The sequence below is a fragment of the Corvus moneduloides genome, chromosome 2, assembly GCF_009650955.1.
Source record: "Corvus moneduloides isolate bCorMon1 chromosome 2, bCorMon1.pri, whole genome shotgun sequence".
In the NCBI taxonomy this organism is placed as follows: Eukaryota; Metazoa; Chordata; class Aves; order Passeriformes; family Corvidae; genus Corvus; species Corvus moneduloides.
The window spans coordinates 29145553-29157725 of NC_045477.1; the positions used below are offsets into that span (position 1 = coordinate 29145553).

Here is a 12173-nt window from a genome sequence, read left to right on the forward strand (position 1 = left end):
TGGCACGCTGCCCCTTTAAGGCGCTCCGGCGCCTGTCCCTTTAAGGCTGGCCCCGCCCCGCCCCGCCGCGCGAGCCGAGCGCGCCCCGGCGGCCCCAGGTACGGAGCGGGCGGGGGAGCCCCGCGGCCCCTGCGGGCCCGGCTGCGGGCGCGGGGCGGGCGGCGCCGGGCAGAGCGGGCCTGGGGACGGCCGGGCTGGGGCTCGGGGCTCGGGGCTCGGGGTCGGGGCCGGGGCCTTGCTGTCCCGGCGGGCGGGTGTCAGTCCTCTCCCGGGCCGGGCCCGCGGGGGAGGCGGCGCTGGCGAGTGGCAGCCGGGTCGGGGTCAGGCGGTCGTTCCGCCCGGCGCTCACCCGCTGCCTGTGCCGCCCCGGCGCCAGGTGCAGGCGCGGCGGGGTTCGGCGCCGACCCTCTCTCCCTCCCTGCCCGGCGCCATGGCCATGAGGGAGCTGGTGGAGCCAGAGTGCGGGGGCTCCAACCCCCTGATGAAGCTGGCGGGGCACTTCACCCAGGACAAAGCCCTGCGGCAGGAAGGACTGCAGGGCCCGCTGGCCTGGCCCCCCGGGGCGCCCGAAGCCGCAGCCGTGAGTGTTGCTCCCCTTGCTGGGCTGGGTCCTGCCGGGTGCTGGGTCGGTCAGCTCGGGCTGGGGGTGAGCAGGGAGGGGGACTGTCGGTGCAGTTGGTGTTGTGTTGTGGTTTTTTTTTTTTGCGGAAAAAGGCCCAGGGGTCACCCGAAGCAGGGCTGTGGAGTGAGGGCATGTTTGTAGGCATGCAGCGGGTGTTGGTGGCTGTGGGGAGCTGTGTGCCTTGCTGTCACAGGCCCTAAGCCAGACAGTAGTGGGACGGGGCTGGACAGGATCCCTCAAAGTGTTCCTGCTCCTTTAGCAGGCAGCTAATGCAAGAAAATGTTGACAGCCTAAGCTCAAGGAAGAAGAAGATATAATCTAATTGGGTCATGCTCTGTGTGTGTGTAGAGGGGTATGGGATCAAAAATGTTGACGCAATTGCCCACTATTCCCTGCAGGTATCCAAACCACTGGGAGTAGCCACTGAAGATGAGGTAAGAACAGATTGGTTCATTGCCTTATAGCTTTTGATTAATCTTCTTAAAGCTTTTCTTGTCAACACAGTTTGTTATTTTACCCCTTACCTGATGCTAATATTTCCTTTAGACGTGCCCTTCTCTCACGCTCCATGGCTGTGCCTGTTCATCTTCTGTGCAGTGTTTGTAATCCATCTCTGTCTTTGGCAGCTGGTTGGAGAGTTTCTGCAAACGCAGAATGCCCCTTTGCTGTCCCGTGCACCCCAGACATTTAAGATGGATGACCTGTTGGCTGAGATGCAAGAGATTGAACAGTCAAGCTTCCGACAGGCCCCTCAGCGAGGTGAGGGGAGCTGAAGTAGGTGGAGAGCTGGAAAAGATCTTGATGTTATGGTTGAGCTCCTAGCAGGGTGGTTCCTATCTATTGAGCCCTTCTGAGATTGTATCTGGAGTATTGTTTCTGGATTTGGGCTTCCCAGTACACTGATCTACTGGAACAAGTTCATCGGAGATCAGTAAAACATTCAGGGACAGGAATACATGTTGTAAGAATTAAGGCTGAGGGAACTGGACATTTTAACCTGGGGAAGAGGAGCCTGAGGGGCAGGGGTGGAGTGTCTCGCTGCTGTCTTCAGCTGCCGTGGTCAGGATCTTCACAGCAACAGTCAGGAGAAGAACAAGGCGTAATGGACACATTTTGTGGAAAGGGGAACTGACTAGGTATGTGGAAACATTTCTTCCCATGGAGGAGGTAGTTCAGTACTGGAACAGGTGCCTAGGGAGGCTGGGGAATTGCTGGCCATGGACAAATTCAGAAGTTACCTGATGAATGCCCCGAGCAACTTCATCTCTAGCTTTCACGTTAATCTGCTGTGAGAACTCTAGCAACCTCCAGAGACTCCTTCCAAGTGAAATATTTCTGTGATTTTATTACAACAAAGAGGAGGATCAGAGGTGATTAGGGCTAGCCTGGAGCACATAAATGGTGCCTTTGAGTTCTCCAATCCTCACTTCTGTTTTTTTTTCTTCGTGTAGCTCCAGGTGTGGCAGCCTTGGCACTGTCTGAAAACTGGACCCAGGAATTCTTGGCTGCAGCAGATAATGCTGGTGATGTCTCTTCAGATTACAATGAGGCTGACTGGTCACAGGAGTTCATTGCTGAAGTGACAGGTGATGTGTCCTTTTCGGAATTACTGTCAAGATATGTCCAGTCACATGCCTGTGTACAATGAAGAGCTACTGAATGTGAAATTGGAGTATTGCTTTGGGCCCAGCAGTCAGTGTTTCCTGTAGCAGCTTTACTGAGGTGGAGGGTAGGAAAGCTGCTTTGTGATGGTGTTATGGTTAAGTCAAATTATGAACAATGTGGTGTGGAAGCTTTTATTCAGGTGTAAGGGTCTTCTGGTTTTAGCTTTGGTTACTTAGACTATATAGGAGAAGCATGGTATTTAAACTGCTCTTATGAAAGTTATGATTCAACTGATGCAAGTCGGAGATGGCCTGGTGCTGCTTCTTGTTTACATGTTTTCTAATTCCCTCTTGTAAGGCTAAATTTGCCTTTGGTACAAAGGTAAATACTCTTTAGTAGGCTTTGGCCAAATACTTTGTGTCAGTTGCATGGAGGTAGAGGGATGTTACAGCCTGGAAATGTGCAAAGTGAGTGTTTCTGGCCCAAAGGTTAAGCTTTATTTGAAAAACCATCCTGCATTGTGTATAGAACTGGGTCTGGAATAGGGTCCTGTTATGATCCATGCTCTAATCTGGAAATTATGGACAAGTAGATGCTGTTCTCTTCTCCAGGAGTGGCCAGTGTAGAAAGCTGGGTGCTCCCACTCTTTGACCTTCACTCTTTATAGTTCTGGGGCTATCAATTAGAATCTACAAAGGTCTGTGAGAAAGTTCTGATGAAAACCTAGTGCTTTGTAGGCTGTGCTTTTGACGGAGACTTGTAATGCATTGCTAATTTTCTTGACCTACATAGTATCCCACAGGGAGCAGATGAATAAGTTGTGATATTAAAGTAGAAAACCATAAGTTTATTGTCACCACAGTGGCATCTGTATTAATTCACTGTCTGAACCTAAGGCTTGATTTTTAGATCAGAATAAACAAAGGTAGAAGAAGCAAGCATAAACAAAGGTGTGGTGGTCTGCCTGTCTTACTTTTCTCCCCATTCTTCCCATGCAGATCCATTGTCTGTGTCTCCTGCCAAGTGGGCAGAAGAGTACCTAGAGCAGTCAGAGGAGAAGCTGTGGCTTGGGGAATCAGAAGATCAGTCTTTGGCAGATAAATGGTGAGTCTGACTTCTCAAGACCAGCGGTTGCTGCTAGGCACTTGGGTGGGTGAAGTTTGGAGAGGTGATAGAAATCTGCTGTGGCCTGAATGCTTTTGAGTCATTTAACCTAGACTGGTGTTCTCAGGCCTTTGGTTTCAGAGAGAGGAGGAAACAATGCTTGCAAACTGAAGTTTTTAAGAGTGTAGCTTTTCTGTTCTCTCATTCCAGGAAGATACTTTGATCATGTAGGCTAACTTAATCTCATGCCTAATGCAAAGCTCCTTAAAGTAACTTCAGGAGTGAGTTCAGGAACTTTCTTTCTGCAACAGATACTTTTTACTGGACTCTACTGATTGTAAACTTTCATAATGTAATTCTTCCTATCTGACAAACTACTTCCAGCCTTTCCGTGACATATTTCTAGGCTCAGCCTTCTAGATACTATTTTAATGTGGTTTTTTGTGGTAGATTAAAGATGGATCATCTCTCTGTAGGTATATGTTGAGTACAGTCAAGTTTTTTGATTAAAGAAACAAAACACACAAGAATAATTAGATCTTTCCTTAAAAAAAATTTGTATATTTGGATTGGAGCCTCCTGGCTCTTGCCTTCTCTGATAGCTTTCTGCAAATAATGGACATTCCTGAGTTATTGCCATCAGTTCCAAAGACTTTCCCAAGGCTGAGTGTAGTGGTAACACCTAGAACTGGTCCTATCCTGCTGTAAGCCGGACAAGTTATATTGAGTTGTGTCTTTGCTATAAGCCCTCAATGCTCTGCAGAGCTGATGCTTTTCCAAGACACTGTTTTCCTCTTCAGTGGGCATGACCTACTTTCTTTGTTCCTGGATATGTGACCTTGTTTCTGGTAGTGCTAAAACTTGCAGTATCTGATGGCATGTGAGCTTGGCAAGGAATCCAGACTGCTCTGCAGAACTGTGCTGACTCTGTAATTGTTTAATTCTGCTGCTGTTTGGGTCAGTCACTTGCACAGTTAACTTAGTAGTAATTTTGAATTTTTGCAGATGGATAATGCTACTGAATCACTTAGGAGAAGTCCAGAATCTTTGAGGAGGGGTTGTGTCCCTCAGTACTCTTGTCTGGCCCATTGTGTAGACTGTTGTTAGTGAAAGAGTTTGCTGTTGCCTGGTATCAGACTAGCTCTTTCCCTTTTTACTGCCTTGGAACACAGGTATGAGGAATACCAACCTGAGGATGATCTTAAGAAAACTGTTACTGATTTCCTCTCTAAAGTGGATGATCCGAAACTCAAGAATACTGAGGTGAGAAATCTGACTGGGGCTGAGATTAATTATTACTGTGAATTAGTAATTATGTAATTAGTAATAATTATATTACTGTGAATAAGGGGTGTGGGGAATTGGGAAGGGTGAAGACAGTAAAGGAATAAAGCCTCCTGTTGTCCCATGTTTCCATTTCTTCCCTGATTCCTGGGAGTTGAACCCTACAATACACTTTAGATATTATCCATCTCCACTCTTGTGAAGTCCAGTCCTTCTCACCTTTCCGGGCCTTTTGTGCTCGCTCTGCAGAGAGAAGCCCTCTTAGTGAAGGAGGGGGGCATGGGCAGAGGGCTTGTGGGCACAGCATCTGCCCAGCTCCACCCTTGTTTCATTTCTCTGCTGCAGTTCCTAAAGTTTGTCCGCCAGATCGGAGATGGGAGGGTATCGATCGAAGCTAATCAGGTGACCCACAGAGACCAAGATCAGGCAGAGCAATGGGCAGCTGAGTTTATACAGCAGCAGGTAGGAGCCCCAGGCCTGTATGCTCTGAAGGAAGAAAGCATTTTGCCACAGTACACAGTCTGGGAGCAAAGGAAAATGGCAAGTCCAGCTCTCAGCAGTGCTGAGGGAGACAAGGGAGGGGCTGTTGGGCTCTTAGTAGAGTCTAGCCAGAAGCTGGGAATGTATTTGGACAGTTGGAGTTTTCTCATCTCCCACAGCATCTGGGAGGAAGAGGAGATTCAGATGAATTCGTTTCCACTTCATAGGCCATCAGTTCTTACTGATGGGGAGGAAGGGTTGTCACACACCCTCCTGCTGTTTTGGGATGTGCCCTGAGGTTGCCAAATTCTAAAAAGAAAGGTGTGTTTCTGTTTCCAAACTCCCAGGGGGCATCCGATGCCTGGGTGGATCAATTTGCGCGATCTGGGAACATGTCAACTCTTGATACGGAATTTGAGCAGGCAAAGGCTGCTGTGGAGGTAAAGCTGGCTGAGAAGGAGGGCTGGGGTGCCAACTGAGAGCCCATGGTAGGGTTATCTCTCTCCTTTGCATGCTCTGAGGAGGGCTGGAAACATTCAAGAGGGAGTTCTCTGGCATGTCTATAGACCTGAGTTTATGGCTGAGGTACTCCAGTCACACTTTGTTCTCCCTTCAGTCAGATGTGGAGTTCTGGGACAAACTCCAGGCGGAATGTGAGGAGATGGCCAAGAGAGATGCAGAGGCTCACCCTTGGCTCTCTGAATACGAAGACCTCAACTCCTCATCATATGACAAGGTAGGGGAGAACAGGGTCTCTCAGCCCTAGCACTGTGATGGGCTGCCTTGGGGAGACTGGCAGTGTGTTTGCCTCGCTGTGAGTTCCACAGACCCTAAATGCTGCTGGGGTTCCTTCTCACACTGATGTTTTGCTGTCACTTACACTCTCGTCCCAGATCAGCTGGGGGTTAAATACTGTTTTCACTTGGGCTTGTCTGCAAATGCTGTCTGGTTCTTGTCCAGCACCAAATACCAGTGAATACAGGGGTTCTTCACAATGAGTGAAGTGTTGTGTCCCCTGGCCCCATCCCTGCCCCCCTCCCCCATGCCCCTCCAAGCTAATAAGATCCACACTAAATGTTTTGTCTCTCTAGCAACTTATTCCGGGTCTGGTTTGGGGGATTTCTCCAGCACAGAGCAAGCAGGAAGAACCACCACTGTTCCCTGATCTGCTGCCATATAGCAATGAGGACTAGGTGCTGGCTAGTCTGCAGCTGGAGTGTTCCTGATGCAGCAAGACTAGACTGCTGTGCTGTAGAGAGTGCACTTCTCCCTAAGCCTGTCTCCTAGCTTTAGCCCCTGTGTGTCTGTCTGCCCTGCTAGGGTTACCAGTTTGAGGAAGATAATCCCATGAGGGATCACCCAGATGCATTTGAAGAGGGGCGGAAGCGCTTGGAGGAAGGGGACCTCCCCAATGCTGTCCTGCTCTTTGAGGCTGCAGTGCAACAGAAGCCAGATCATATGGAGGTGAGTGGCAGCAGAGATAACGGGCTGAGCTGTCAGGGAGGGTGTAGAAATCTCACTTCAGTGTTAGGACCTGTGCAGGGTGTATGAAAATGCCTCATTTTTTTGCGGCTCTGAGTTTCTAGCTGATGCATGTGAATCCTCAGGGAGCCTCTGAGCGAGGTTTCTGACTTAAGATCTGTTACAGGAAGCACAAAGTCACATGGCCCCAGAGCTGTGTAAAATCTTTGGAGCACATGAGACTGTGCATGGAGCCAAGACAAGGAGTTCTCATCTCTCAAGTGGCTTCTGTGAAAGTCTTTATTGGCATTGTAAGCTTATGGCAGGTCACTGCTTTCCGTATCTATTAAATTCTAATTCTGAGAAGCTCATTAGACTGTGGTTCTGACTAAGTCTTTCATCTAGGTGTTAGATGAAGATGTGACCCAAAAGGGTTGAGAGAGGTGGCTTGGGTGTTTTCACAGCCTTAATTGACGTTGTGAGCCAAAGAAGGATTTTTACACTGAAGACAAAGTTCCAGCTCCTTGCTAAGTGAATACTTTTTTCCATAAATCACTTCATTTTCTGCAGGATGAATTGGGAAATGGAATAGTCCATGTGCCTTTTTCCAGGGGTAGAGGACGTGGATATTCTCAGCAAGAACATAAATACACCCATGTTGTCTGTTTCTGGAGTGCCTGCCTCAGGGATACAGGGCTGCTGAATTTTCAGTGTGTCTTGTTCAAGCCCTGCTAATTATATATGACTGGACATACATAATTTGATTACCCTTAGACTTAGATGAGAGTGACATTTTGGAACGAGGTTCTTGGCTTCTGGGAATAGGCATCTAACTTTCTAGGGTACTGGTAATAGGTGAAAAGTAAGCAGAAGGTTTGAAGATCTGCTTTAGCTTTTAAGTGGTCAAAAGGTGGTGTTAATCTCTTAGCACTGTCGCTTTCTTCTCGTAGGCAGTGTGGGCTGCAGGCTGAGCATGATGGAGAGGTAGTTGAAACCTTAGGGGAAGAAATCTTGGGCCAGTTCTGGCTAGCTGTATTGGAAACATTCTGAATTCTTCTACTGTGACTACAAAAAGTACAGGAGAAGTCAAGACTTCACAAATGGTACAGTGATCAAATAGACGTGAACAATTGCTCTGAAGGAAATGTCATGTTTGCTTTGGTCCAAGTCACAACTTTACCTTGAATCTCATCAGGTCTGCTGCTGGCAGAACACTGCAGTTACCACTGCTCAGCTCTGCTTGAACTGTAGCTAGCTATGTATGGTGAGGCATGAGAGATTCAAGAGAGTAGATTGCCTTCTGCTTGTGGTGGCTTGTGGAGGGTTTCTGTGTCTTTGCTAATGAAACAATTTCCTTTCTTGAGGCAGTGTATACCTCATTTTCTGACTTACATTCACAAAGCAGGTACATCATACTGACAGTCCCACCAACTATCTAGCCTGTTTTGGACCCAGGGGTGTGGTTAACAACATAAAGTGAACAGATACTTTGGATTTAGTGCCTAGTTAAATATTCCTTACATCAGCTTCTTGGAGGTGGAAGTCATTTTCATGTACTGGTGTCATGATGATTGGAAATTCAGTAAAATAACAGTGCTTCTACTTTCAGGTCTGGCAGTCAACTCTGCAAGGTTACTGCTTGCTAGTGGACCACTGCACAAGTACATACAGCTGCCTGCCTCGGGTGTCTCATTATTAGCACTGCTGCTATGCCATTTTGTTCTTGGGAAATAGGAGATCTGCATTTTCCTCCTTCCTCTGCAGTTTGACCACAGTTAGAAGTTAAAAAGTGGAGATTCTGTGATATAAAAATGTAAAACTACCAGCAGTTGCTTTATGATAGATTTCCAGGTAGACATTCACTTTTGTTCACTATACCAATGCCAATTTTATTGTCTTTGAGGACCTATGTGCCATGACATCTGTGTATCTTTTGAGAGGAACTTATACCTATGGCTAATATGTATATTTTGGTCTATTTGATCTCATCTAAAACTGTGTGGGATAATATACTGGATTTAATCGCTGTGTTTGTGGCTTATTGGCTGATTTTTTCCTCTGTAAGTCTGACTTTGTACATCTATGTCTTCCCCAGGCCTGGCAATATCTGGGAACCACCCAAGCAGAGAACGAACAGGAGCTTTTGGCGATCAGTGCCCTCAGACGGTGAGTGTTGCTTCAGAGCTGCTGAGTGTGGCTCCTTGTGGAGTGCATGGTGCCACAAGGACCATACGGCTGTCACAGGGTGCTCTGTCTCGATTGTGTCACCTCCTCTCTCTGGGTGTCTCCTACACTGATTTAATACCGCAGTCGCTTCTCATTCTTCGCCCTGCAGGTGCCTGGAGCTGCAGCCTGGGAACCTCACAGCACTTATGGCTTTAGCAGTCAGCTTCACCAACGAGTCCCTGCAGAAGCAGGCGTGTGAGACCCTGCGGGACTGGCTGCGCCATAAACCGGACTATGCCCACCTGCTGGACAAGGAACCAGAGGAGAGTGTCTCGGGGACAAACCTGGGGCCTTCCAAGCGTGTCCTAAGTTCCCTGCTGTCTGAGTGAGTTATGGTTACAAATTTCAGCCTTTGGCTGAAAGGCTTCTTGGAGGGCTCAGACTGGTCCAGGCAGGAGCAGAGTGAGCAACCCAAGGCCAGCTCTCTCCACAGTACACCAATATCCTGTTCTGTGCTTTTCCAGCTCACTGTTCATGGAGGTGAAGGAGCTGTTCTTAGCAGCTGTGCGCAGCAACCCCTCAACTGTGGATCCTGATGTCCAGTGTGGCCTGGGTGTTCTTTTCAACCTCAGTGGCGAGTATGAGAAGGCTGTGGATTGCTTCAGTGCTGCTCTCAGTGTGCGCCCCAATGTAAGAAAGGGGCAGACTTGAGGGGTGCTAGAGGTACTTGGAGATTTATGGGTGAAGGTTTGGGTGGAGGTGCTGCGTGTACGAGAGGTGCATATTTGGAGTGGAAGAATAACACAGACATGTGGAAGGAAGCGTTGACTTGGAGCTTAAAGAGATCCAATTCATCTCAGCCCTTTCTCTGTGCCCCTTCCTCCAGGACCACCTTCTGTGGAACAAGCTCGGTGCCACCCTGGCCAACGGCAATCGGAGTGAAGAAGCTGTGGCTGCGTACCGTCGGGCACTGGAGCTCCAGCCGGGATATATCCGCTCTCGCTACAACCTGGGCATCAGCTGCATCAACTTAGGCGCCCACCGGTGAGCACAGGATGGGCAGCTCTGCTGTGGCCCACGAGTTTGTGTGCTTGTGGGAGACAGACGGCCGTAGGTTATGAAGGCGGGGCCACACTGCCTGCAGCCTTCTCTTGGCGCAGGAGAGCAGAGTGAGTGTGTGGACTCTGCCCAGAGATCCAAGTGTCATGCAGTTACAGGTGGAGTAGAGGCCATCTGGACTCGGGATTCTTTTAGAGGGAAAAGGGGGACTTCCGGTTCTGGAGCAGGGTAGGATCTGGTGAAGAGGAGGAAACTGTTCTGGAGGAGAAATAGTTTAGAAGCAAAGGGGGAAGGGAGTATGAGATGTGCCATCTTCTCCACTAAGCATGTGTGTGTTCTCCTGTTGACAGCGAGGCTGTGGAGCACTTCTTAGAGGCTTTGCACATGCAGCAGAAGAGCCGAGGTCCGCGGGGGCAACAAGGAGCTATGTCTGACAACATCTGGAGCACCCTGCGCATGGCCCTCTCCATGCTGGGCCAGAGTGACCTGTATGGGGCAGCTGATGCCCGTGACCTGCCCACACTGCTTCAGGCATTTGGCCTCCAGCAGTGACTCTGGGACAGGCTCCCCTGCGAGTGCAGCAGTTGCCTAGCCCAGCAGTGAGTGACCTTTCTTAGGGAGAAAATGTTCACAAGGGTTCACACACATCTTTGCCCTGGTAGGGCAGATCATTGAGAACTGGTTTTTTTCAAGTGCCCCCCCTGGTGAAGTGCCCAACTTCCCCCACCTGTCTGTTGTGGCCTGAGCATTTCTGAACGGTTCACATTATCACCTCCATGACCTCCATGACGACTGACACTGCTGGTTCACAGATGATCAAAGTGAGGAAGACAGCAGCATCCCGCCCTCTTGCCAGGCTGCATTTGCAGTAGTGCCCAGCTTGGCTGTGAGACCTTGGCTGTGAGAGCCATTCTGCAGAGACTGCCTGCAAGGGTGTGTCTTGAGTTCAGGCTGCTTTGGAGGGTGGGATTGCTGTTTCACCCAAAAGGGTGAAAAATTCTGGGGTTTGAGCATGCTTCCCCATGTATGTGCTTGCACTTGTGTATATGTGGGTTGCTAGGGAAAACTGGGGCAGTAGTCCCCTTTTCTGGCCACTGGTAACTTCATGGTACAGCCAGATGCTACTTTCTCAGTGTCTCTTCATGAACCTTTTAAGACAAGAGTATTGTACTGATGCTGGGGACATGGGGGAGGCCCTTACCCTGTCAGGGTAAGGGGAGATCCCAGAGTTCTGGCTTGAGAGAAAGTGATGGGAATAAAAGTCTAAAATGTAACCTCTCCCAAAATACGATGAGGGAAGGGGTCAAGTCTTAATTTTTTCTTGCTCATCTGTCATTGTTTTCCTTTGTGCAAAAGCCCCCATCTTGTGTGTAACTGAATCTTGTTAATTATAAATATCTGTATATGATTCTATTGGGGAAAATTGTTTTTTAATTGTAAAGTATTTTGTATAATAAAGGTACAAGCCCACTGCTTTTCAAAAGATAGATTAGAGTCTCTCTCTGTTTCTGTCTCCCGTTTTGACCCGGGTTTTGCTTTATTGATAGCTCGCATGCCAGGTGAAGCTTAAAGGACCTCATTTTGCTGTAGCCCTAGGGTTCAGTTCAGTGAGCCAGCAGAAGAGCTTCCCTGTGCCAAAAGCTCTCTTTTTCTTTGCTTAGGTTTAGAGGTCACTGATGCACTTTTTTTCATCTTCTGAGGGAAGTTGTGTTACATTTTATCACCTCTGTAAGGAATCTGACTGCTGCAGTAGCCAAGGCTGGGGGCTTAAGCAGGAAGCGCTGCCCCTTCCTCTTCCATCAGCACCTGTTTCTTCATATCTCAACCTCACAGGCTTGTTTTGTGGCTGGAGCAGAAAGTGTGCGCAGAGAGTAGTATTTGCTGTATGTTTTCTGAGCTTTATTTTCCCCTGTATCTCCAATCCGGCCCTGTGGCACTGAGGCCTACGTGCACTGTTCTGACATTGCTGTAGTGCATGCAGAACAACTTGCTGCTTTTGCTGTCTGAAAGGAAGGGAAACTGCTTCTGTGTCCTGCTCACCCACACTGCTGGTCAGAGATGTGTTTTGGTTTTTATTGATCGCAGTCCCGTGCCAGGTTCTTTCTTGGTGAAAGAAAACATTAATGCCTATGCAGTGCCTCACCTGCTGTCTTGGTGTTCTGCCTTCCCCAGTTCTCTGCTGTTGCTCTCACCATTGTTTTCCTTTGCTTCTTTGGTGCAACACATTCCTCTCCTTCATGTTCCCATTACCATTGCTTGGCCTTCCCTTTTTCTCATCCTCAGATTTCATTAGTGCTTCTCCTCTCCTAGGTTTCCTAGTTGCCTCAATTTCCCTCGCAATGTCGCTTAACCTCTTGACTTTGTGTTGGTGTCCTTCCCTATCCCACATTTC

General features: G+C 48.7%; 1 protein-coding gene across 4 annotated transcripts; it reads left to right on the top strand.

The window, feature by feature from the left end:
- Positions 1-64: 64 nt before the first annotated feature.
- Positions 65-11268, top strand: PEX5 (peroxisomal biogenesis factor 5). Of its 4 annotated transcripts, XM_032098815.1 has the most exons (16): positions 65-98; positions 377-580; positions 1021-1056; positions 1249-1381; positions 2074-2208; positions 3226-3331; positions 4504-4594; positions 4961-5077; positions 5443-5535; positions 5712-5831; positions 6416-6559; positions 8652-8722; positions 8892-9107; positions 9247-9412; positions 9609-9766; positions 10132-11268. In XM_032098815.1, exons 2-16 carry the CDS (start codon positions 431-433, stop codon positions 10331-10333), a joined length of 1938 nt encoding a protein of 645 aa, XP_031954706.1. In that variant the 5' UTR covers positions 65-98; positions 377-430; the 3' UTR covers positions 10334-11268. The 4 variants fall into 4 exon arrangements, with proteins under 4 accessions (XP_031954706.1, XP_031954707.1, XP_031954709.1 ...); XM_032098816.1 differs by lacking the exons at positions 65-98; positions 5443-5535 and having other exon boundaries at positions 289-580; XM_032098817.1 differs by lacking the exons at positions 65-98; positions 4961-5077 and having other exon boundaries at positions 290-580.
- Positions 11269-12173: the final 905 nt, after the last annotated feature.

Coding starts and splice junctions, on each gene's coding strand:
- PEX5 (XM_032098815.1), top strand. CDS start 431: ATGGCCATGAGGGAGCTGGTGGAGCCAGAGTGCGGGGGCTCCAACCCC. Junction 1,057..1,248: donor GAGTAGCCACTGAAGATGAG/GTAAGAACAGAT, acceptor TGTCTTTGGCAG/CTGGTTGGAGAGTTTCTGCA. Junction 8,723..8,891: donor GCGATCAGTGCCCTCAGACG/GTGAGTGTTGCT, acceptor TTCGCCCTGCAG/GTGCCTGGAGCTGCAGCCTG.